Source organism: Oncorhynchus gorbuscha, linkage group LG14 (assembly GCF_021184085.1).
Source record: "Oncorhynchus gorbuscha isolate QuinsamMale2020 ecotype Even-year linkage group LG14, OgorEven_v1.0, whole genome shotgun sequence".
Classification (NCBI taxonomy): Eukaryota; Metazoa; Chordata; class Actinopteri; order Salmoniformes; family Salmonidae; genus Oncorhynchus; species Oncorhynchus gorbuscha.
This window is the reverse complement of record NC_060186.1, coordinates 52,361,407-52,385,821: the sequence shown is the minus strand read 5'-3', so window position 1 is coordinate 52,385,821 and position 24,415 is coordinate 52,361,407. Positions and strand designations below refer to the sequence as shown.

General features: G+C 44.6%; 1 protein-coding gene across 2 annotated transcripts; it reads right to left on the bottom strand.

Moving 5' to 3' along the window:
• Positions 1 to 2,627: 2,627 nt before the first annotated feature.
• Positions 2,628 to 23,621, bottom strand: LOC123995088 (E3 ubiquitin-protein ligase TRIM9). 2 transcript variants are annotated; one of them, XR_006831780.1, is made up of 11 exons: positions 22,804 to 23,621; positions 17,116 to 17,211; positions 16,304 to 16,426; positions 13,747 to 13,857; positions 11,824 to 11,977; positions 10,646 to 10,806; positions 10,133 to 10,271; positions 8,585 to 8,888; positions 7,035 to 7,197; positions 3,393 to 5,736; positions 2,628 to 3,359 (listed from the first exon to the last, which is right to left on the bottom strand). XR_006831780.1 is itself a non-coding variant. In XM_046298394.1 (10 exons), the coding sequence occupies exons 1-10, from the start codon at positions 23,560 to 23,562 to the stop codon at positions 5,686 to 5,688; spliced, it is 2,061 nt and encodes a 686-aa protein (XP_046154350.1). In that variant the 5' UTR covers positions 23,563 to 23,621; the 3' UTR covers positions 2,628 to 5,685. The 2 variants fall into 2 exon arrangements, 1 of the variants encoding a protein (XP_046154350.1); XM_046298394.1 differs by having other exon boundaries at positions 2,628 to 5,736.
• Between the last annotated feature and the right edge of the window lie 794 nt (positions 23,622 to 24,415).

The following is a 24,415-nucleotide window of genomic DNA, read 5'->3' as shown; positions in this document are numbered from 1 at the left end:
CAGGTGTGAAAGGTGAACGAAAAATCAAAAAAGAAATAGTCTCACTGTGGTTACCAGATACTGTGAGAGTTAAAGGTAGTGTCTCAAATCTGATACTGGGAAGATGACTACCATCTAAGGCAAACATGGGCGTAGGCTTGTCTAACTGTCTGAAAGGAATGTTATGTTTCCGAACCCATGCTTCGTCCATGAAACAACCCTCAGCCCCAGAGTCAATCAAGGCACTGCATGTAGCACCCGAACCGGTCCAGCGTAGATGGACCGACATAGTAGTACAAGATCTAGATGAAGAGACCTGAGTAGTAGCGCTCACCAGTAGCCCTCCGCTTACTGATGGGCTCTGGCCTCTTACTGGACATGAATTAACAAAATGTCCATCAAATCCGCAATAGAGGCACAGGCGGTTGGTGATCCTCCGTTCCCTCTCCTTAGTCGAGATGCGAATCCCTCCCAGCTGCATGGGCTCAGTCTCAGAGCCAGAGGAGGGAGATGGTTGCGATGCGGAGCAGGGAAACACCGTTGATGCGAGCTCTCTTCCACGAGCCTGGTGACGAAGATCTACCCGTCGTTCTATGCGGATGGCGAGAGCAATCAAAGAGTCCACACTGGAAGGAACCTCCCGAGAGAGAATCTCATCTTTGACCACTGTGTGGAGTCCCTCCAGAAAACGAGCGAGCAGCGCCGGCTCGTTCCAGTCACTAGAGGCAGCAAGAGTACGAAACTCTATAGAGTAATCCGTTATGGATCGATCACCTTGGCATAGGGAAGCCAGGACCCTAGAAGCCTCCCCACCAAAAACTGAACGGTCAAAAACCCGAATCATCTCCTCTTTAAAGTTCTGGTAATTGTTAGAACAATCAGCCCTTGCCTCCCAGATAGCTGTGCCCCACTCTCGGGCCCGGCCAGTAAGGAGTGAAATGACGTAAGCAACCCGAGCTCTCTCTCTAGAGTATGTGTTGGGTTGGAGAGAGAACACAATCTCACACTGGGTGAGAAAGGAGCGGCACTCAGTGGGCTGCCCGGAGTAGCAAGGTGGGTTATTAACCCTAGGTTCTGGAGGCTCGGCAGGCCAGGAAGTAACAGGTGGCACGAGACGAAGACTCTGGAACTGTCCAGAGAGGTCGGAAACCTGAGCGGCCAGGCTCTCCACGGCATGGCGAGCAGCAGACAATTCCTGCTCGTGTCTGCCGAGCATGGCTCCTTGGATCTCGACGGCAGTGTTACGAGCGTCTGTAGTCGCTGGGTCCATTCCTTGGTCGGATCCTTCTGTCATGCAGGTGAATGAGGACCCAAAAGCGACTTGGCGAAAACAGAGTATTTAATCCAGAATAAACTTTACAAAACAAAAAGCATAATACTACACGTAAAGACGAGAACGGACTGGAGACTTGATCGAGAACTGCAGGTTGCCTCGGGAAGGCACTTGAACCTAGCAGACTCAGACACCTGCTCACCACGCAGCATCTGAGGGAAACACGACACGACAGGGCAAAACATAGACACAGCACGGTGAATTATAAATGAGGATCCGACAGGGCAGGTACGGGAAACAAGGAGTGAAATAGGGACTCTAATCAGGGAAAAGGATCGGGAACAGGTGTGGGAAGACTAAATGATGATTAGGGGAATAGGAACAGCTGGGAGCAGGAACGGAACGATAGAGAGAAGAGAGAGCGAGAGAGTGAGAGAGGGAGGGGGAGAGAGAGGGATAGAAAGAGGGAAAGAACCTAATAAGACCAGCAGAGGGAAACGAATAGAATGGGAAGCACAGGGACAAGACAAGATAATAAATGACAAAACATGACATCATTAGAAAACCCTTTTGCAATTATGTTAGCACAGCGGAAAACTGTTGTACTGATTAAAGAAGCAATACAACTGGCCTTCTTTAGACGAGCTGAGTATCTGGAGCATCAGCATTTGTGGGTTCAATTACAGGCTCAAAATGGCCAGAAACAAAGACCTTTCTTCTGAAACTCGTCAGTCTATTCTTGTTCTGAGAAATGAAGGCTATTCCATGCGAGAAATTCCAAGAAACTGAAGATCTCGTACAGCGCTGTGTACTACTACCTTCACAGAATAGCGCAAACTGGCTCTAACCAGAATAGAAAGAGGAGTGGGAGGCCCCGGTGCACCACTGAGCAAGAGGACAAGTACATTAGAGTGTCTAGTTTGAGAAATACACACCTCACAAGTCCTCAACTGGCAGCTTCATTAAATAGTACCCAAAACACCTGTCTTAACGTCAACAGTGAAGAGGCGACTCCGGGATGCTGGCCTTCTATGCAGAGTTCCTCTGTCCAGTGTCTGTGTTATTTTGCCCATCTTAATCTTTTCTTTTTATTGGCCAGTCTGAGGTATGGCTTTTTCTTTGCAACTCTGCCTAGAAGGCCACCATCCCAGAGTCGCCTCTTCGCTTTTGACGTTGAGACTGGTGTTTTGCTCTGATAGGTTGGTAAATAAAATGTGAAGAATTGAAAACAGTGATGAAGAGTTGCATTTTTGCTGCATTTCTAGGAGTTTTGCAGAGTTCATATGAAGATACAGATTAGACAATTGATGTCCAAGCCTCAATCAACATAACCCCAGGAAGACTATAGAAAAAGATACTGATGAGCCCATTCATATTCCATCACAGTTACTCATTTATTAATTTTAAAAAAGGAAAAAAAATACATTGCTTTTTGCTTTTCTTTTACACTGTATAATATGAAATCAATGCCAAGTACAACGCATTGCATATACAAACCACTTAGAAGTACAAAACGTTTACATTGTAGGAGAGATGAGAACGAAAGAACATACATACACATGAACAGAATTCTAGAAAAAGAAGCACAGCTTTTTGTGGACGCATACTGTGGACATAGATACAGTGTCCTAAAGGACCAGTTGACATTCCCCATGAGGTTTGGTGGTGCACCCAGCCTAGTTCTCTGGTAGTGTGGCAGTGAGGGCAACAGGCACCCCAGGGCATGAGATACGTGCCTGCCCCACAGACACTGCAACATCTCCTCCCCCCACATGCCATAATCAGGGTGGGAACAGTAAATATGGGGAAAATAAAAAGATTCAAATGCAAACGTAATCTGACAGTAGTGACTTTCTAGCACTATTTTTTTGTTATTTTTTGGGGGGTTAACATTCAGAAGCAGGCTACCATGTTGGGGAGGGAAAATCCATGCCAAACACACAAATAGACAACACTTAGAGAGGATAAACTACTATCTGCATTTACTACTAAGGATCTTTTGATATTAAGGTCTGTACCTGCAGTGTTTTATTTGTGCCATTTCCATAATGATTGCTGAGAGGCTACATGGACACCATTTTGTTTGCCTTTTGTGGTTTCGTTACACCTCACACTTCCCTATACTGTGGTTTCGTTACACCTCACACTTCCCTATACTGTGGTTTCGTTACACCTCACACTTCCCTATACTGTAGTTTCGTTACACCTCACACTTCCCTATACTGTAGTTTCGTTACACCTCACACTTCCCTATACTGTAGTTTCGTTACACCTCACACTTCCCTATACTGTAGTTTCGTTACACCTCACACTTCCCTATACTGTAGTTTCGTTACACCTCACACTTCCCTATACTGTAGTTTCCGTCACAAGCACTAATTCAGTTTTATACGAAAGTAGGGACGGTTCTGTAATTGACAACATTCACTTGGAGCCACTTAATAACTCAATACATGCTGGAACCTGATGCATTGGCTCGTCTTTATACAAAATGGCTCTAGCCAATTATCAGTCCAGCCTAACAGCTGTCAACATTTCATGTACATTTCCCATCCATTTTTATTTACCCCGGGAATGGTCATCTCCACGTTTTAGCTTTGGACATACTTTAGTTCCATCAGACAGTCTGCTCTACATCATATCAACATGTTCAATGTACAAGGCAATGGTTCTGTTCAGAAAACACCATTAACACAGCTAAATAACCCCCATATTAGATTTAAAGACTATTAAAAAATGCCAGTACTATATTTGGTGTTTTTACAAAGAGAAAATATTACAAGAGCAGTACAACTCATTTTCACCAATAGTGTACCACAGTGCTTCAACACAGACTCTGAGCAGAATGTTCCACTAATGGCAATAGCTTTGGTATCCTTAATCGAAAAACATATTACCATTTTGGATTAAGGGCACATTACTTTGAAGCAACACTTTTAGTAGCAGAAAGAGATCAAGATGTTCACAAAATTATAATTAAATAATATAATACAAAACTCCTAACTGCGTCGAATGCAGATTAATGATATACCAGTGTGTGAACTCAAACATAATGAAGACATGGTCAAATGTAAATGTGGGATAATAAGCCTGCCTAGTATCTACAATTCCATAAAGATTCCCTCTGACAAATCACAAATGCACTGCTTAACCCTCTTCATTCATTTTGTCATCTGACATGGCAAATTAATATGCTTTAGCCCCATAAAATGATTTAACTTGTCACATAAAGGTAAAATACATACTGTGGTGAAATTAATGTGACGCTGTAATCCTAACTCAAACTCTATGGGGCAAACTGTTATTGTACTGTAATAGGTCGTTTGAAAGGCTTCCGCATAGCACTGTTGTGCATTGTTTTACTATATACATATAGAGTTTTAAGTAAACTAGTTAGCTTAGAATACATGCTTGGGAGACGTATTTACAGTTTCCTTACATATCATGCAAACTTGACCCTCTGGTGGTCTGTCAATACAATATTTTTAACTGATTTAAAATCCCTTTAACAATACCTGTTCATTCAAACATCACATGAGCATACACCCTCTTAATAAATATTTCAACAGTGTAGTAAAAGTCAACGCATTAAACAATAAATACTTTGAAAGAAGATACTATCTACTGTATGTAGATCGTTTGACAAAATAATACATGGCAATGTTACATCTCAATGTCACAGTGGTTTGGCTTCACTTCGAACCAAGATTTGTCCTCTAGCGACAGAATTTTGTGTTTGATAAGATACAGTTTATCCTCTGATTTGTCCCTTATACTGATTTGTCCTTAAAACTGATCTGACCACCTTTACTCTCTTATTGAAAGCGAGGCTGGGGTGAAATCCATTTCAATTTCATGAAATTGAATTTATAGGATATAAATCCCCAATACGTCATTTTCAATTGACCAGAATTGAAACTGAATTTACTCCAACTCTGGCAAGGCTTTGTAAAGTCGAAAAGATAGTCCAGTATATCACCAATAATATGTCTGAGAAAAGCTCTATTAATCTCTATTTATGAGTTAGATAGGCTGATGTTTAGTTTCCTCTAAAGAAATAGGAGTATACAAACTCTCTATGAACTAACCTGAGAGAAGAAGATGAATACAGTAGAGACATTGTACTGTAGGGCATCTCATGACTCTACCCTAGTATGGGATTTTGTTTCAGAGATGCACTTCATTAAAGCACCCGTTGGCTTTCTGACTGTAAACACAGAATCTGATTGTACGGATTGAGATGAAATTAAGACTTGGTAAATTATAAAAAACAATATAATTGATGTACAAAAGTCCTTTGTATATAAGATTCCCTCTAAGGGTGATATTTGATCATAGGCATTGAACAGTAGTAGTACTAAGGGGGGGGGGGGAGTGGAGCAGGAGGAATCCATGTTGACATTGGTGGGACTGTGCCTAGACACCTTGGGAGGCTACTGCTGCTTAATATTCTTTGGCACCTCCATTCCTGTTAGTAGGGTCACCTGCGAAGGACAAACAGTTCCAAATGAGTTCATGACAGATTAAACTGCTGACTCGAGGTCCAGAATTTGAACCACAGTGCTCATTAACTCAGCATATTTGCTGGTTAGTAACAATTCAAAAATACAGTGGGGCAAAAAAGTATTTAGTCAGCCACCAATTGTGCAAGTTCTCCCACAACTATGACAGACAAAATGAAAAGAAAGAAATCCAGAAAATCACATTGTAGGATTTTTTATGAATTTATTTGCAAATTATGGTGGAAAATAAGTATTTGGTCAATAACAAAAGTTTATCAAAATACTTTGTTATATACTCTTTGTTGGCAATGACAGAGGTCAAACGTTTTCTGTAAGTCTTCACAAGGTTTTCACACACTGTTGCTGGTATTTTGGCCCATTCCTCCATGCAGATCTCCTCTAGAGCAGTGATGTTTTGGGGCTGTTGCTGGGCAACACGGACTTTCAACTCCCTCCAAAGATTTTCTATGGGGTTGAGATCTGGAGACTGGCTAGGCCACTCCAGGACCTTGAAATGCTTCTTACGAAGCCACTCCTTTGTTGCCCGGGTGGTGTGTTTGGGATCATTGTCATGCTGAAAGACCCAGCCACGTTTCATCTTCAATGCCCTTGCTGATGGTAGGCTTTGTTACTTTGGTCCCAGCTCTCTGTAGGTCATTCACTAGGTTCCGTGTGGTTCTGGGATTTTTGGCTGCTTACCTATTGCAGATTCAGTCTTCCCAGCCTGCTGTAGGTCTACAATTTTGTTTCTGGTGTCCTTTGACAGCTCTTTGGTCTTGGCCATAGTGGAGTTTGGAGTGTGACTGTTTTAGGTTGTGGACAGGTGTCTTTTATACTGATAACAAGTTCAAACAGGTGCCATTAATACAGGTAACGAGTGGAGGATAGAGGAGCCTCTTAAAGAAGAAGTTACAGGTCTGTGAGAGACAGAAATCTTGCTTGTTTGTAGGTGACCAAATACTTATTTTCCACCATAATTTGCTAATTAATTAATTAAAAATCCTACAATGTGATTTTCTGGATTTTTTTGAAGTGTACCTATGATGAAAATTACAGGCCTCTCACATCTTTTTAAGTGGGAGAACGTGCACAATTGGTGGCTGACTAAATACTTTTTTGCCCCACTGTATATATGTGTACAGCCTATGCAGTTTAGCACATCCTTAATCTGGAGATTCATTTCATTTCTAAATTAAGCCGATAATCCTTGAATTTAGAGACAAAACTATCTGAATGAATTTCTGAAACCTAATCAGCTCTGTCTGACTATCAGTGCTCACCTGGACATTTCTGTTGATGCTGACAGCAGGCATGAAGACTCCCTCCAGGTTCTCAAAGGCCACGGGGCCATGCTGCTCTTTGTTGATGAAGAACGTTAGAGTGTACTTGTTCAGGTCCAGCAGGATGCCCACAGTGGCACCCTTGGAGATGCCTCCCTCGGCCCTGCAGAACACACACACAGAGTATAGACCTAATGTACTACATCAAAACAGCTCACACAGGCCCTTTGAGAGTGGTCTGGGATCTCTGATGGGTAGTGGGATCCCAATGAGTCCAAAAACACTATGGAGCAAATAGCTTTGAGCGGAAAATCGTTTTCTCTATTCAAGACATTAGATTTGACCTAATTGCTAAATCTTTTGTGTTCGTATGTAGGCTATGTGTGATTTGATGTACAGTAAATCCCTAATATATTCGGAATACTTGTAGTCCAACAAATATATCAAAACATTCCCAAGCTTCTCCTTCAGGGTGTATATATTTTCTCCCTTCCAATGGAATAAAGAAAACAACCTGAGGCACTAAGTCCATAAACGCATCCATATCCAAACATCTGAAACACTTTGGCAGTGCAAAGCCGTATGTAAATAGTTACACTCAAACCAGTCAACTCATTGGAAACCCCAAAAGCCAGCAGTGTTTTAGTTTTTGAGAGTGAGCAGCTCAAACAACAAAATGGTGGAAGTGTGAAAGTGTGCCCCCAGTCAAACAGCTATGTCACAAAGAAACCAAAAGATGATGTGCTATGAAAGACAAAAACAGGGAAACTCTTTAATCAACGACTGAAAATAGTAACTACTACTGTATTTTTGGTTTAACGAGGAAGGAGGATTCTGCTCTGGATATTCATGTCCCTGGGGCTACTGTAGGTTGCTAAGCCTGTGGCCTCTTTGTCTTTGAATCTATGTGTAATATTACAAAACATAAGAGCACTGCCCTGAGAATAATCTCTTCCATTTCCAACTAACTGCCTGTCACACCCTGATCTGTTTCACCTGTCTTTGTGCTTGTCTCCACCCCCCTCCAGGTGTCGCCCATTTGCCCCATTATCCCCTGTGTATGTATACCTGTGTTCTCTGTTTGTCTGTTGCCAGTTCGTCTTGTCTCGTCAAGCCTACCAGCGGTTTTTCCTGTACTACTGTTTTCGCTCTAGTCCCTGTTTTCTAGTTTTCCAGGTTTTGACCATTCTGCCTGCCTTGAACCTGCCTGCTGTTCTGTACCTTGTGACACTGCCCTGGATTACTGACCTCTGCCTACCCTGAGCCTGCCTGTCGTTCTGTACCTTTCGGACTCTGCTCTGGATTACTGACCTCTGCCTGTCCTTGACCTGTCATTTGCCTGCCCCCGTTTTTGTAATAAACTTTTGTTACTTCAAACTGTCTGCAACTGGGTCTTATCCTGAGGTCTGATACTGCCTACCAAGTATTGCAAGTGCATACGTGTTTTAGTCCTAACAGTATGACACACAAAGCACATGATGGCTATTTCTAAACTCTGAAGCTGTGGAGGAGCAGGAGTCAGCCTTCCTCCCCAGAGATGTGTCACCTACCTGTTGGTGTGGGAGTTGTTGTGCATGAACCAGCTGCGGTTGTTGTCCACGTACATGGCCCAGGCCTTATCATCCTTCCCCAGCATCATGTCCTTCATCGTATTGATCCTCGCCACCCCGAACGCAGGGTCCGGGTGGTTGTCATAGCGATCCACCCTGAGCTCCCAGTAATGGACCCCCTTGGAGAAGGCGGCTGTCCCCAGGACCACACGGTCATCGTAGCTGTTGCAGCTCACTGTCCGGTTCTCATTGGTCAACATGATGTCCCTGTGAGCCGAGGTGGGGTCGAAGGTGAACCAGGCCACTGCAGGAGAGACAAAGTAGAGCAGTAGGAGGAGTCAGAGCAAGATAAGAGCATTTCCAGGTCTCTAGGGCATGGTTGTCTGAGTGAACCTCATTGGAGGATGGAGCCCCATGAGAGCATGAAACATGATGCCAGTATAGAATGGCACGGTCAGCTAGGACGCCATGCTGGGCAGCATACTGTGAGATGACACATGAAATATTCACAAAGCAGCACAATGAAAAATTCTACTTCTCATTTAAAAGTCAAGCACTGGATTCATATTCATTCAGCAGCTCCTTGCCCATAAGGCACTGCTGTGTCAAACCATTGCAGTGTATTGCCTTAATTAGCCCCATTCCTCAAAGAGGCACTGCTATGTTAGAATAAACAGTTAACTGGCACACGACAGGCACTCACTAAGGCCTCCACATGCAGAGATCCATTGTTATTGCAGCTGGCAGAGCCAGAGCTGGAGCCGCCTGTACTCTGCTCAGTCTAAACTCTCTCCTTGTCCCGCTGCTCTGTCAGCTCAATCAATGGCATCAACAACCTATCCTCTCTCCCTCTCCCTCTCCCTGTCCCTCCCTCCACTCCCCATCCCAGTAATGGGAGGACAGGGAGAGGGAGGAGAGGGAGAGAGGATAGGCAGTTGATGCCATTGATTGAGTGCAAGGCTGGGATGGGGAGTGGAGGGATGGACGGGGAGAGCACGGCAATGCGCTGACAGCTGGCAGGCTAGAGTAATCACAGTCTGGCACGCTCTCGCTGTGATACTTTGCTAAACTGCGAGACCACTTCCACTGTCTGTCAGCCCTATATCAGGACTGGACACCTCTTTAGTGGAGCTCCTTCATCTCTGGCTCTGCCATGGTGTTTACTGCTCTAAACCTGGAGGTTTCTGGGGACCCAGAGCTGACTAGTACCACCACACCCAGCCAGGACAGTGACAGATTGCACCAGTCGCCTTCCATTAAAGTGGGATCTGGGATACCATTGCTGTGGATTAGAACTCCGTAGTTAAGGACACAAACAAGAGCGTTGATGGGAGGACTAGGCTTTGTCGGTAAACAGCAGGCCTAGATGTCCCAGAGGACGAGCTCGGCTCAGGAGCGGTGAATAAAGAGTATCATTCTGTACCCCGGGCACTAATTAAGCCTGGTGTCCCCTGGTCCCCAGTTGGGTGGGGCGGGGGGTTCTTCTCTTCCTTCCCTTTCATGTCTACAGTTTGGTCAACACAAAGTGAGAGAACACAGAACACCCACCATCAGATGTCTTCAGCACCACAGTCTTGCTATAGGGCCCCACTCCGGTGGAGTTATAGGCCTTGACTCTGGCATTGTAGGAGCTGTTGAAGTGGAGGCCGTCCACAGTGCACACAGTCTCCTTCCCTACATACACCTCCTGGGACACAGAGACATACAGTACAGCACAGGACCATCTGGCGTTAGTTAGAGCTCTGACTGCAGCATGTGCACTATGAATAATAAAATACGTGGCAGAGGCGACAACTGTTATCTATAGGAAACGGGTAGGACACCCTACTGCACATAGAATTACAGTGGAACTGTATTATGCATATTGAAATGAGCCTGGCTAAATAAAACACAGCTCATGCAAACCGTTTATTGCATAATGAGCATCAAACGTTTACATTCTTTGACTTAATCTACTGTTAAAACACCCGCCCGTGAAGTGCTCCACCCTAGTGTCAGACTACATGGAGCGTCGGACATGATGACACGTTCTCTAATGTGTGAAGTGAAGGATTATCTGACCCTGTATTGACCCCCGTTGCCGTCGTCCAGCTCCAGGATGTAGCCTTCGATGGGGTTGCTAGGGGGCACAGTGACCCTCCAGGCCAGGGTGGCACTGTTGTTGCGGGTGCAGCACTTCTCCAGCTGCAGCAGGGGGGCCGGGGGCACCGTGGCAGACTCCACTTGAATAGAAACGGATAGCAGGAACACCACAGAGGAGTTAACATCTATCTCTGCATGGATAGGTTGTGGTTGATAGTTGTTGTTGTCAGGCAGGTAAGAATATTGTCAGAGAAGAGTGCGGTGAAACATGCATGGGAGGAGAGCACTCTATCCCCTTAATGTGGTGGGCTGGTGTGGGCTGGCAGGTCTCAAGGAGGAAAGGGGGATTTGGATGATCATATAGCAACTCTGAAATACCTCCTGTGCTCTCCGTCTCTTTCAATCCACCTGAATGCATTTGTTTCAATAATGGAGTCTCCTGTATATCTGAAACATGATATTGGACATGGGTTGATGTGTGGTGCTTGACTTAGTTTGCAACATAGTGGAACTGATCAACTACTGTGCTTTCTCAGGGGAATGCTGGTTACATTTCCCCTGGTTTCAAATCTCATTTGGTTTTACATGACGTTGTATTTGGAGCAGACTAAGTTGGTAACTGTGTACGGGGAAATCTTGTCTGCTTCAGTAGACAGATATGGAAAAGTGTTGGAGCGAAATGAAATACATCGTATTTATATGACAAAATATATCCTGGTATTCTAGGACATTGTCAGGGGATATACTGTGCACTACAAATCTTCCTCAGGTTTAGTCAAGCACAATATTTAAATAGACTAATGAAACAATTGCTCTGGACACATAGTATGTTTTAATCAGATACTCAGAATATTGAACATGTGTGAAACATGGAGACCTTTTTGGTCAGTTTTACAAAAGCATTTTTTCCACTTCACCAAGGTATAAAGCACAGAATGAGTGCAGGTGATGCATATCGCAAGAGTCAAGTGCGTCTACTTAACTGCTGAACAGCCATACAAAAATACATCACAGGCACACTTGAAAGAGGAGTCCACTGCAAGACTATCTAACAATGTACCAATATACTGTATGAAAATGTGTACGAATAGACTCAACACTACGCAAACAGTAGCAAGTATATGAATATGACTCAGAAATGAACACATATAGGTTACCTTTGCTCTGGACAAAGTCCAGCTGTAGTATGGTCTGCAGCAGGGGGTCTGTGTTCAGGGTCAGGTCAAACTCAGGGCCCACCTTGGGCTCCAAAGCCCCTTTGACCCACTGGTCCTGAGACGACGTCACACGTTTGATCAGCGCATCTGAGATCTACATAGAGACACACAGCAGGGGAGAACCGCTTCAAACCAGCTACAACTCCACTAAAAGGTTCAGCTACACTCTTACAAAGAGCAACATGGTTTTAATGGACTTTTTATGGTTTCTCTGAGGCTTTGTGCTTCTGGAAAAATGCCAGCTGGAAATGTGCTGCATTAAGGAATAGCCAACCATGTAGGTTACCAGCTTTTGTAAGGATTTATATAAGCTTTTATGATACAGAGCACAGATTTTGTTCAGGGGTTATAAGAAACTGTACAATCAATATCACCATAAACATTTCAAGGGGGGGAGAGAAGCACCAATTTACAGAAGAGAGTCTTTCATCTCTATTTTGTCCTATTCAGACTGTTCTTAAAGAGAGGAGAATCAATGGCTTCCAGCTAATGGTGAGGGGAACTAAATACGACAAGTCAACGTTTAACTCGATGAGGGTGTCACATACCAATGTTAACCATTATCAGGTTAACCTTTATCAGCGCAAGTCAACGAGTATTGGTTTGGGATGACCTATTTATTACCTATTAAGTATCAATATCTTCATTCACATTTGGCCAACAACACATTTTAATCAACATCTCGCTACAAGCTTATCATATGCACTCTGAATCAATATTTATTAGTATAGTAAAATATATAAGCAGTTCTTTCAAAGGTCTTGATGTCAATCATTTTTATGGCAAGAGTTTTCTAATCATGTTCAAATTATTTGTTTTCAACCCGTTTTAGGAAATATATTTGGGGAAAATAGTTGTTGGCCTTAGCATTTAGCAGTAGGAAACAAGGACATCTGAGGGGAATGTGAGGGAAGTCAAGCAGGCTAGCCTCATCCACAGCCTGTCACGCACTGATCTGTTTCACCTCTCTTTGTGATTGTCTCCACCCTCCTCCAGGTGTCGCCCGTTTTGTTCCTCTAACCTACCAGTGGTTTTCCCCTTGCCCCTGCCTTGTCTATATTCCTGTTTTCTAGTTTTCCCAGTTTTGTCCTTTCTGCCTAACCTGACCCTGAGCCTGCCTGCCCTCCTGTAGCTTTGCCCCACTACTCTGGATTACTGACCTCTGCCTGACCTGACCCCGAGCCTGCCTGCTGCCCTGTAAATTTGCCCCACTACTCTGGATTACCGAACTCTGCCTGACCTGACCCTGAATGAATGGCTTTGAAATGCCTGCCATCCTGTACCTTTGCCCCACTACTCTGGTTTACCGACCTCTGCCTGACCCCGAGCATGCCTGCCGTCCTGTAACTTTGCCCCACTACTCTGGATTACCGACCTCTGCCTGACCCCGAGCATGCCTGCCGTCCTGTAATTTTGCCCCACTACTCTGGATTACCGACCTCTGCCTGACCCCGAGCATGCCTGCCGTCCTGTAACTTTGCCCCACTACTCTGGATTACCGACCTCTGCCTGACCCCGAGCCTGCCTGCCGTCCTGTAACTTTGCCCCACTACTCTGGATTACCGACCTCTGCCTGACCCCGGGCCTGCCTGCCGTGCTGTAACTTTGCCCCACTACTCTGGATTACCGACCTCTGCCTGACCCCGAGCATGCCTGCCGTCTTGTAACTTTGCCCCACTACTCTGGATTACCGACCTCTGCCTGACCCCGAGCCTGCCTGCCGACCTGTAACTTTGCCTGCCCGTGTTCAAATTAATAAACTTTTGTTACTTCGACATTGCCTGCACCTGGGTCTTACCTTCAAACATGATACAGCCTACTAGCAGAGCTCTAGCCCCATTCACCCATACATCACTACTGTACCTGCAGGAAGCCACTGGGGTCGTTCTCTTTGATCACCTCCAGACAGTACTCCATCATGCCCGTGGTCTGACGCAGCTTCATAGTGCAGTGTGTGATCTGGTCACGCACCACCTGAACACAGGAGAAGACAGGAGGACACAGACGGGCACCCTTTAATGTAATATTAATACTGGGCAGGCATTTCACACACATACAGACACACACACATGCACAAGTACACACACATACACACACACACACACGCACGTTTTTCCTTTTGGCTAAACACAAAGCACTGGGGAAAATGGATTTGGGCGGGTGTCAAAGCCATTCATTCACAGCTAATTGAAATTCAGTGGACTGTCAACATTTTATGAGCCTTTGTTTGGGTAGACCACTTATACTTGCTCATGTGTTTAACTTATCTTTGCATTTTTGTGAAAAAGTATGGATTTTTGTGTTTATAAGATTATAAATTAAAAGGTCAGAAAAGGTTGATTCATTGGAAGGTATTTAATCACTCTATCAAATTAAGCCTTAGAATTCAAAACTAATGTAAGAAATAATTAGATTAAGCCACTGACACATTCAGGCCATTAGCCTATCATTAATTACATGTTCATAAATTATTCACCTGTCAACCGGTTACATTATTTAAATAAATACATTAAAATATTACAAATGAAATAAGCATAAAATGAACAATCCTGAATGGTAGACAGAATAAAATAATGCCAAAACATAAACAAACCAGAGGACAGTCAGGAACAGTCATGTCTATCAAATCATAATTAATATACATTTAGGTAAATCAAATGATATATAACAACTCAGATTGAATTTACTATATAATCCTTACATCATGCAACATTCAAACAATGCCACTCCAGCGGTCTATGGATTATGCCTGGACTAGTCTGTCACGAGTCACAAAAATGACTCTCTCCCTGGGAATGTGTAGTGTGGCGAAAGAGACCACTGATAAAAATACTGCTGACAGATTAATGGCTCGGATGAATTTAATTAGAGTAGAAAATGACGTTCACCGGCACACAAACACAACACTCCAGACTATTGAACAGGGGAAACAAATGCCCTCCATCTGGGATTGCAGGGTAAAAAAAAACATTGTCCTGTAGATGCCATAAAGTAGTTATTCTCAACAGATTACCGTCACAACTGTTCCTAAAAAAGGGGATTTCAATCAAACAAAGCTCACAATCCAGGCTCTCTTGGCTGAGAGTTGAGGAAAGACTGACTGCATCGCTTCTTGTTTTTATAACAAACAATAATGTGTTGGAAATTACAAATAATTTGCATAGTCAATTTACACACAGCACTGACACACATGCCACCACACATGCCACCAGATGTCTTTTCACAGTCCCCAGGTCCAGAACAAATTCAAGGAAACGTACAGTATTATACAGGGCTGTGATTGCATGTAACTCCCTTCCATCTCATATAGCACTAGTTTTAACAGCAAACCTGGTTTAAAAAAAAACAAATATAGCAACACCTCACAATGGCTCTCCAACATGTGACCTACTTTTTGTGCGTATGCACTGACATGTATGTGTAACTGATAGATACACACACTACATGTTCATGTACTTAAATGTATGTGAGTTGGATTTTGTCTGTAATGTATTTTTCTTTTGTGTGACTATTTTTCTTTTGTGTGACGGTATGACTAGCTGTCGCCATTGGCATTGGCTAATGGTGATCCTAAAGAATGTCATAAATCCAAGTTAATCACCAACCATCTATCTCCACCATACTGTGGGAGAAGAGAGGTTATTGATACCGAATGCTGTCAAGACAATTGCTCTTTACTGGCGTTACCATATGGTTGTGTACTAAATTCCATAAAGCTCTTATTTTCCCATTGTAATCTTCTGAAAAGAACACATCAGTTTGACAGCCTTCATCATAGTGAAATGCAGAGACCTTTTCTGCTGTGTGATGCTGCAACAGTCCTAGCTGCTCTTTAGCTTCAGCCCTGCTAAACACAACAGCTGTCCTCTGGAGCCCCAATCCCCAAGCCTGCACATTGAGCCTGGGCTTGGATCCATGTGACCCACTAAGAACTTAACACCAGCCAGCCTGCAGGCCCAGGCCCTCAGCTGAGGCTTCAGGGGGAGAAGAGAGGACAGGGAGGCGGAGAGGACAGAAATCTGCATCCAGATGCACCTCGACCTGGGCCAAGACAAGTTCACAAACTTGGATGCCCTTTGTGTCATGAAAGAGCTGCTAGCTGAGGTAAAAGAGGCAGTCTATCACTACTTAGGGTTGTAATATGAATAATATGTAACTATTGATCATCTGTGTTAAGTATGCAAAGTATGGTTAACATGTCTGATGCAGAGAGAGTACTGTGATTATTGTTATAAATAAACCATGGCCCTGCTGTGTTTGTCCGCCCATCTGAATCCTGCCACCTGTATGTTACAGTCAACATGACCTTGTCCCCAGGATAATGGTGCACATACAATCTGAGCTTGGGAAGAAGTGTCTGGGGCAGTCAACATGACGTTGTTATCCATCAGCCGTCGCAGCGTCCATCCTTCTAACCTACCTTGAGCTTGTACTCCCTCTCCTTGGTGACCTTGGTGAGGAGCTTGGCTTTCTGCCTCGTCAGAGCCTCAATCAGGGCGTCACACTGAGCCACCAAGCAGGCCTCGAACTCCACCCCGTTCTCCTGCGAGGGACACAACACATCATATCGCTCAATAAAAGAACACGGAGGTACAGGGTGCTAGGGCCAGGCACAGAGGGGACGGGGGACACTAGCGGACTACATATGATAACACCACAGTGATTGCTGCTAAATCTTCCATCATCACCACTGCATATCAATCATTTACCTAAGCGCAGGTGAGATAGTGAATTCTATTCGAGCTACACTCTGCACCTCGGTTCAAGGATGAAGAAAATGGTTAGAGACTCTAACTCTACTGAGCTGAGCAGAGCTGGGATTTTACTCAAACACAATCCCCTCAACCCCAGAATAAGAGTCTTAATGCACAGACTGATAAGACATGGCAGTGCAGTAAGTGTATAAAAGCTGTGACAGGCTGGGGCAGTCCGTGTGGACAGCAGCCCTTTCCTACTTTAGCTCTTAGCGTGGTCACAAACAGAAACGTTTGTTCCCACCGGGCGATAAGAAGTGCTTTGGATGTAGTGCCGGTGTTCGTTGCAGAATGAAAAGAGTCCAGAAAGTGACATTGTATGATTCCGGAGAATCCTTCCTCTTTCTTTTTAGTGTTTCGTTAAAGCCGACAGGCACAGGTAAGTAGGTTATGGGGAATACAGGTTACATTGACATTTCTATACATGTTGACGTTCTCATTTGATCTACCAGACACGTAATCAAAAAGAGAATGTTACCTGTATCTGCTGAAGCATGTTCTTCAACTGCATTAGGAATTCCTTGGCATCCTTGGCTTTATCTGACACACCGTTCAAAGCTTGGGAGAGTTGACACTGTGAATGAAAAACGGGCAATTATTAATCCAAAATCTCCGTGTCACTTCTCTAACATGTTATGATTAAAGCCAATTGTCCCAGAAATATACAGTATGGGCAGTAATTTATACTAATTAACCCCGTACTTAAGCCCAACCACACAGCAACGACCTCTGAGGTCATAGTAATCAAGGAGATTACAAATTCAAACGAGGGCCTCAAAACCATGTTTAGAGGTCAAACCTTTCAGCAGATCTGCTCTGAGCTGAGGCTCATGGACCATGAGTGAAGGGTAATCATGGTGTACACCAACCCTGCTGTGATCAATCTGGCCCGGATCCACACTTCCCTCCTCCCACCTCCCTCCCGCTCCTCCCACCTGCCCCTGTTCCTCTGGGCTTCTCTATCAGTCTCAGTCAGGGCTTCTCTGGGGCTGGGCCTCTGTGGGCTGCGTGCGTCGGGTTCAGGAGGGACACAAATCAAGCCAGCCCTCCACGGTTCATTAATGTGCCATCTGGCCCAGCAAGCTGTCTGTCCGCGCCGCTAACAAGGGGATGAGTGATTCCGCTCCCCTGTGTGGTTTCTTTCCACCAGGGCCCCAGCCACAGCTCCTGACAAGACAAGGGGGCAGTGCCAGCCCAGTGTTTATCGGCTCAGACCTTTTTCTCTCTGTGACACTTTGTCAGGGTGACCTCCAGGGGTCAGGGGGAGGGGGCTGGTGGCCCTCCTATGGGGAGAGAGCCTGTCACTTGACAACCTCCTGCATATCACCAATTAATGTCCTTTCACTGGGTTGTCCTCGTTTATCCTAACAGTGTATAATGTGAGAGTTTGATTTGATATGGACCAGAAGGATGCTACTGCTTAACATGAAAACATTATCAAGGGACCCATATCGTCAAGGTCTTATCAGTCTTGTCATGAGCCCCCCTTGTAAGATGTAGTTATTCTTTATGAGCTAATATTAAACTTCAGTGTAATTAGGATCGGGATGCTGCCCTCGTGTGGATCAGAACTGGCAGTGACCTCATTAGTGGTGGAATACAGCACCAGCTTCACTGTCACTAAGGATGACAGGTCAGTTATAGCAGGAGAAACCTGTTAGAGTCATTTCCACTAGGCAGAGTCGTCAATTCAACGTCTATTCCGCGTTGGTTCAACGCAACTTCGTTGAAATGACGTTAAAAGAAGCGTTGATTCAACCCGTGTGTGATCAGTGGGAAGGGTCCTAAGATGAAAGGTGAGGCTCTATTAAACGACTCATTTTAAAAAGTACCTCTCATTTTCAAATGTACCCTTTATTGTAAATGTATTTCCTCCAGACAAATAGGAAGAGGCGTCCTTTTTCCTGACAGCAGCATTCTTCCTCTGAAGGAGCCCCAGTAATGTCATCGGGGAGAGAGAACACTTAAGTAATGTGCGTGACATTCAAGAGCAGAGGGTTTCAAGTAGGGGAGAAGGTGTGTTGTCAATTTCTAACCCAGTGTTAAGGGATCGGAGTAAGGCAATACATACAGTAGCTGCAGTGTTGATCTGCGGTGTTGACCTTGATTCCAAATGGGTCCTCGGGGACATGCCAGGAGGACTGGGTCAGATTCAGGAAGCCCCACCGCCTCCACCCCTTTCTCTTCCCCCTCTTTTTCCTCCATCTCCTCCATCTTCTCCTCCCTCACTCAGCAGCTGTGTCATTAACGCTCCACATCTGGATGAGAGCAGAACCAATCTCCCTCCCCTGCTCAGCCTCACACAAATCCTCTGGCCGTGTGGCACACTGCTCCACCACTGATATTTTACAACATGGCCACAACAGCCATCACAGCCCAGCATGGCCAGCACAGACCCCCAGGCAAATTAACAACAACCCAAATAAAGCATGAAATCAGAGCACACACAATATTTACCAGTTTAGGAAAATCTCCAAAGGATGATTCAATTGAAAATGTAGTAAAAGTAATATTGCCTTAACAATTTATCAAATATTTATAGGATTTGCTACATTAATATATTATGTGTATGAATATGCATAATATGGACACATTTTATGATATTAAAAAACAGCACAAATGACATTTCCAAGGAATAATTCATTCTTTCTTTTTTCATACTGTGACAGTGTTACAATCATTGACACACGCAAAGTATAACATCTATTTGAGATATCGCATATTGTGAAGCTTGTTACATATATTTCAAAAGGTAGAGTCGTGATATCCATCAGGCCTCATTTTCAGCAACAGTCTGGTAACTTGCCTCCATGTATCCATGGTAACCCTTGAGGTATGCGCACACAGCACTACACTAAGGTCTTGTCCAAGCACTCATTCTTGCCTCTAAAAATAGCTCAAAATGATTCTCCTGTTCCTATGCCTTTGGTTACAGTAGTTGCACACATACAGTACACTCATCCTTTATGCCTGGCTACCCCATCACCAAACGCTTATTCAACACAACGTGAACCAAGTCTAGTGTACTGGGTACTATGCAGCTAGAGTATGGCACAGCACAGATATTCCATGGGATGGGAGATACCGCACTGTATTTAACCTACATTCTGGAGCCAATGCCGTTGCAGGGTCTGGGAGAGGGGCTCTGTATGCCTGAGGTAGCAGAACAACCTGTCATTAGCTACATTACCATCTGAATCTAGGCTAGCCAGCCAGCCAGCTGACCCGGCCAGACTCTGTGCTCTTACTTGGCTAGCCCCTTCCCGTACTGTACAAGCTGGGGGGCATCCTCTCCTATATGAATCTCTTTCAATGTTCAAAACCACAGACTTCTGTATCTATTCTTATCCACATAACCACTCTGGAATGTAGCCCCATCCTCCATTATCCAATAGTACTCTACAAATGTGCTGATCAGATTCTAGCCATGACTATGACATTGGTCCATAAATAGGTTGATGTAGTTCAAATGTAGGCCTTCCCAATATGTCATCCTTTCTCTTAATGACAGGATAACAACCCCATTTAACAAAATGTGGAATTGAAAAGAGAGGAACCATGGTTTCTTTCATCTCCTAAAAGGTTCTTTGTGGTCATGTATAATGTGCGGTATTTGGGAATTCAGGACAAAACTAAAGGACCTGAGTCTGTTGTACTGCTGAGTGATTAGTGCTTTTTGAGGTCAGTTCGGTTTCGGGTTTTATAATTAAAAAAATAATAACGTTTTTTTCAACTTCGGATTCAAAATATTTTTGGGGCACATTAAATGCACTATGCATTATGTGGGTTGAATGCTGTAACAACACAGAATAAAACAATTAATCCAATCCCGTGATGGTAGTGACTGTCCATTACTGCTGATCACTTATTAACCATCATTTATTCACATTACTTTACTTCTGTTGTTGTGTATATTACATTTGTTTTATTTGATGACTTTATCATTTCATTCCATGTCATCATCTCATCTCTATAGAGCTGCTGTCTGTGCCGTCTGACAAAGTCACCATTTTAGTCGTTCTTCAAAGGAAATAAGGCATACTTTTATGACTGCTGAATACCAACTATCAAATCCCTTTATGTATTTTCGGGTAGAGATACAGTAGCTCGCGAAAGCAACTGCTCTAATTCACTCTCAATCGTCTTCCATCTCTTTACTGATGTCGGGTCAATAAGTTGTTAAAACCTCTTTTTAAACACTGACATTTCGGTTAATTGCTCAGTACTAGTCGGTTGGGCCCTGCACTGGACTTGGTGGGGCCCAAATGCTCATGCCTGCTGCAGCCTGGTGAGCAATGCCCTGGCCTAGTGTACGCATGTGCAGAGTTTGGTACCAGTGTGTAGTGTGTGTGCGGGGGCATTAAATATACTATACACTGTATCTGGGTGTTTCTGCTTGGCTGCCCATAGGACATCCATAGGAAACTTCACTACCGTGACTTTTCATCCAAACGCTTATCTGAGGCTTATCGGCTAGTAAATACATATTCATGATGTATTCCCAGCAAGCATTTTTGTCACTCACTCACACTGTCACTGTTAAAGGGGAGACAAATGCCATTGATACCCTAAGGCAGTCCCTTGTTTTCCGTTTGTTCCATTTGACATACTGTAAATAACATCACCACAACTTGACATTACTTTGAAATCATGTTTGTAAAAGCATCCCCCGAGGAGGAATATAAGATTGACTACTGAAGGTCCAGCAAAAAACGAATGGGGGCTCTCATTCACAGTGGACGTGGGTCAGCACACACAGGCGTCTCCATTATCATTATCTCTGCAGCATGGAGGATGACAATTGCCTCTGAGACACAATCTAGCTGTGGTCATAAAACAATCCTCGGAGGAGTTCTCTCTCTCTCTCTCTCTCTCTCTCTCTCTCTCTCTCTCTCTCTCTCCTTTCAACACTGCAATCTTCAAGCCCCCCTACCCTAACTAACAGGCTGGTTGTTGAATCTGTTCAACTGAGTTCTCTGTCAGATCCTAGAAGAGGACAGTCGATAGGAAAGCATGTCAGAGCTCGAGGGCGGATCTGGAGCCGTGGATGGGAAGGATTGTGAGTAATAGGTTTGTATTAGTCCCCAGTGTCACAACAAAATCCCATCCAAGTGACAGTGACATAGATAGCTGCCTGGTGCAGTGGAATCATTCAAGGGGAGGCATGCAGAGTAGACCCAAGCCAATATCTACAGTGAAGAGGGATAGTGTAGCTTCAAGAGGGCTCCGAGATAATTTGCCATAATAGTAGGCCAATACATTTGTGTCCTTTTCATCACCTAATGTCTCCCTCCATCTCTCCCTCCCTCTCTCTCTCTCTCTCCCTCCCTCTCTCACACACACACACACCCACACACACACACACTCCCTCCAACCTGAGCAGAGCTCACTTGACCATCCCATTCTTGCCAATACAGATCGTTGGCCATAAAATACAGCACAAAATGGACAGCATGCTGGAGTGTATTCGATCTCACTCGACCAGGAAATATATTAACGAAGCACTTCTGCATCTTGTATTTATAGGGCTCACCACTTATAAACACCGCTTCACACTTACAGTATGCAATTTTCATGGTCCATTTGTGGGACAGTAGGCTAGTGTGATAAAGGTCAACTGTACTCATAACAACCCTTATCAGTGAGTGGGAAGGAGGCATGCTGTTTGATGAGAAGAATACCCCAGGACTCACACAACATGTACGAGTAGTGGCCCAGTTTGGCTTTGAATTGAATTGGTGAATTTGGGTGTGATAGCTCAATGTGCATCTCTACTATCTATCAAAGTGTCAGTCTGCCTATAGGCATCCTATGCCTCTTCACCATGTAGTGGGTGCTGAGGAAACCATGGGGCACTGTTACACAGCGCCGGTGACCTATTCGCAAATTCAAATGGCAAACCCAGAGCTGTTGGCAGGAACAATCTGGGATAGAAACTGGAGAACAGTGACCTGACACTGGTGAGTCAGGCTATTGGGCTGCTTTTTTTTCTTTCTCTGTGATTAGGCTATATGGTGTTGCTGCCTGGTTACTGTCAGTAAAGGCTACCACTGATGCACTCAGTTGGAGTGATTTAAATGGCACTGATGACATGTGATGATGTGATGCTGCAGAGCAGCTTATTATGATGCTGGCCAAGGCCATCCCCACCAGCCTTCATCCTTACCTTGTGCTGTTTCCACATGGCAGCTAAAGGTTTTAAATCATGACTCCCGTGCTTGCCACCCTCAAGACACTTCATACACACTGGAGTCTTGCAGTTGACGCAGTACATGCTAAAGTTCTCCATGTCATGGTCTGCACACGTTCCCTGTTTGCGTATGGTGCCGGCGGGCGTCTGCTGGCTTCCAGCTGCGGGCGATTGGGTCGGTGGCAGTAATCGATGTTTGGCTAGCGGTCCACGGGAAGGGTGGCATCGCTGCTGGCATGGTGTGCAGTAAAACACGTCGCACTGTTCGCACATCACAGTGGCATCGACAGGGTTGCGGTCACACAGCTGACATTTCACGTTGGCAGAGCGGTTCTGCTGATAACGAGACACGATCGCCTCCAGTAGCCGGTTACGTGGGAAGCCCCTCAGTCCCCGCTCATCCAGAGAGACACTACGGTGACAGAGAGGACACGTTATGGAGCAGTGGCGGTGCACCAGAGTCGGAGGAAACACCCGTATCCCATTTGGAGACTTGAGGCACGGCGTGTATGATCCATAGCCGCTGTCCGTTTCACTATACATGCTCATTTTGTCCATATCCAAATAATCGTAGTCCGAGTTCCCGGAGGCACGGTTTTGCGGAGGTGTTTCGCCTTCTGGGGTCTGTACAATGATATTTCGGGCGCACGCCAAACACACATTGTGTGAGCAGGGTAAAAGAATAGGATCCTTGAAAAGAGAGCCGCAAACGGGGCATTTTAATTCTTCATCCATCGTGTCTTCTATAAAACGCTCCTCACACAGTGCACAAGAGCAGCGATCAATGAAAACAGACCAGCACTAAATGACACGAACAGCTCCCTCGACTGGTTTACGCAGGCGCGGGCGAGGGGGGTTGTAGTCAGAGCGGATGGGTTCTGAAAACGCATCTTCACAATAACAAGTTCACTTTGAACAAGAAAACTACAAGAGCCGTAATCCAAGTGAGCAGCCGTGAAAAGTATTGTGGAGCCAAGTCACACCTTGGTGATAAAACTGTTATTAACCAGTGTCTAACCCAAAGAGTAGCAGTGGCACCTGCCCTGCACATTTCCGAGGCTATTGAATATGCAATGCATATGTTGGTGGTGATTTTATTTTATTTAGAGTTTCAACCTAATCTTTTAATGAAATTCAAGATGCATGTTCTGAATTAATAAAATTGGCAATTTACCCAGAACGTTTCCCTTTTCTCACTAACATACATATAGACAGAACTACACTATGTATGCAAAAGTATGAGGACACCACTTCAAATGAGTGGATTCTGCTATTTCAACCACACCCGTTGCTGATAGGTGTATAACATCGAGCACAGGTCATGCAATCTCCATAGACAAAATTTGGCAGTAGAATGGCCTTAGTGAAGAGCTCAGTGACTTTCAACATGGAACCATCATAGGATGTCACCTTTCCAACAAGTCAGTTCATCTCATTTTGGCCCTGCTAGAGCTGCCCCGGTCAACTGTAAGTGCTGTTATTGTGAAGTGGAAACATCTAGGAGAGACAACGGCTCAGCCGCAAGGTGGTAGGACACACAAGCTCACAGAATGGGACCACTGAGTGCTGAAGTGTGTAGCACATAAAA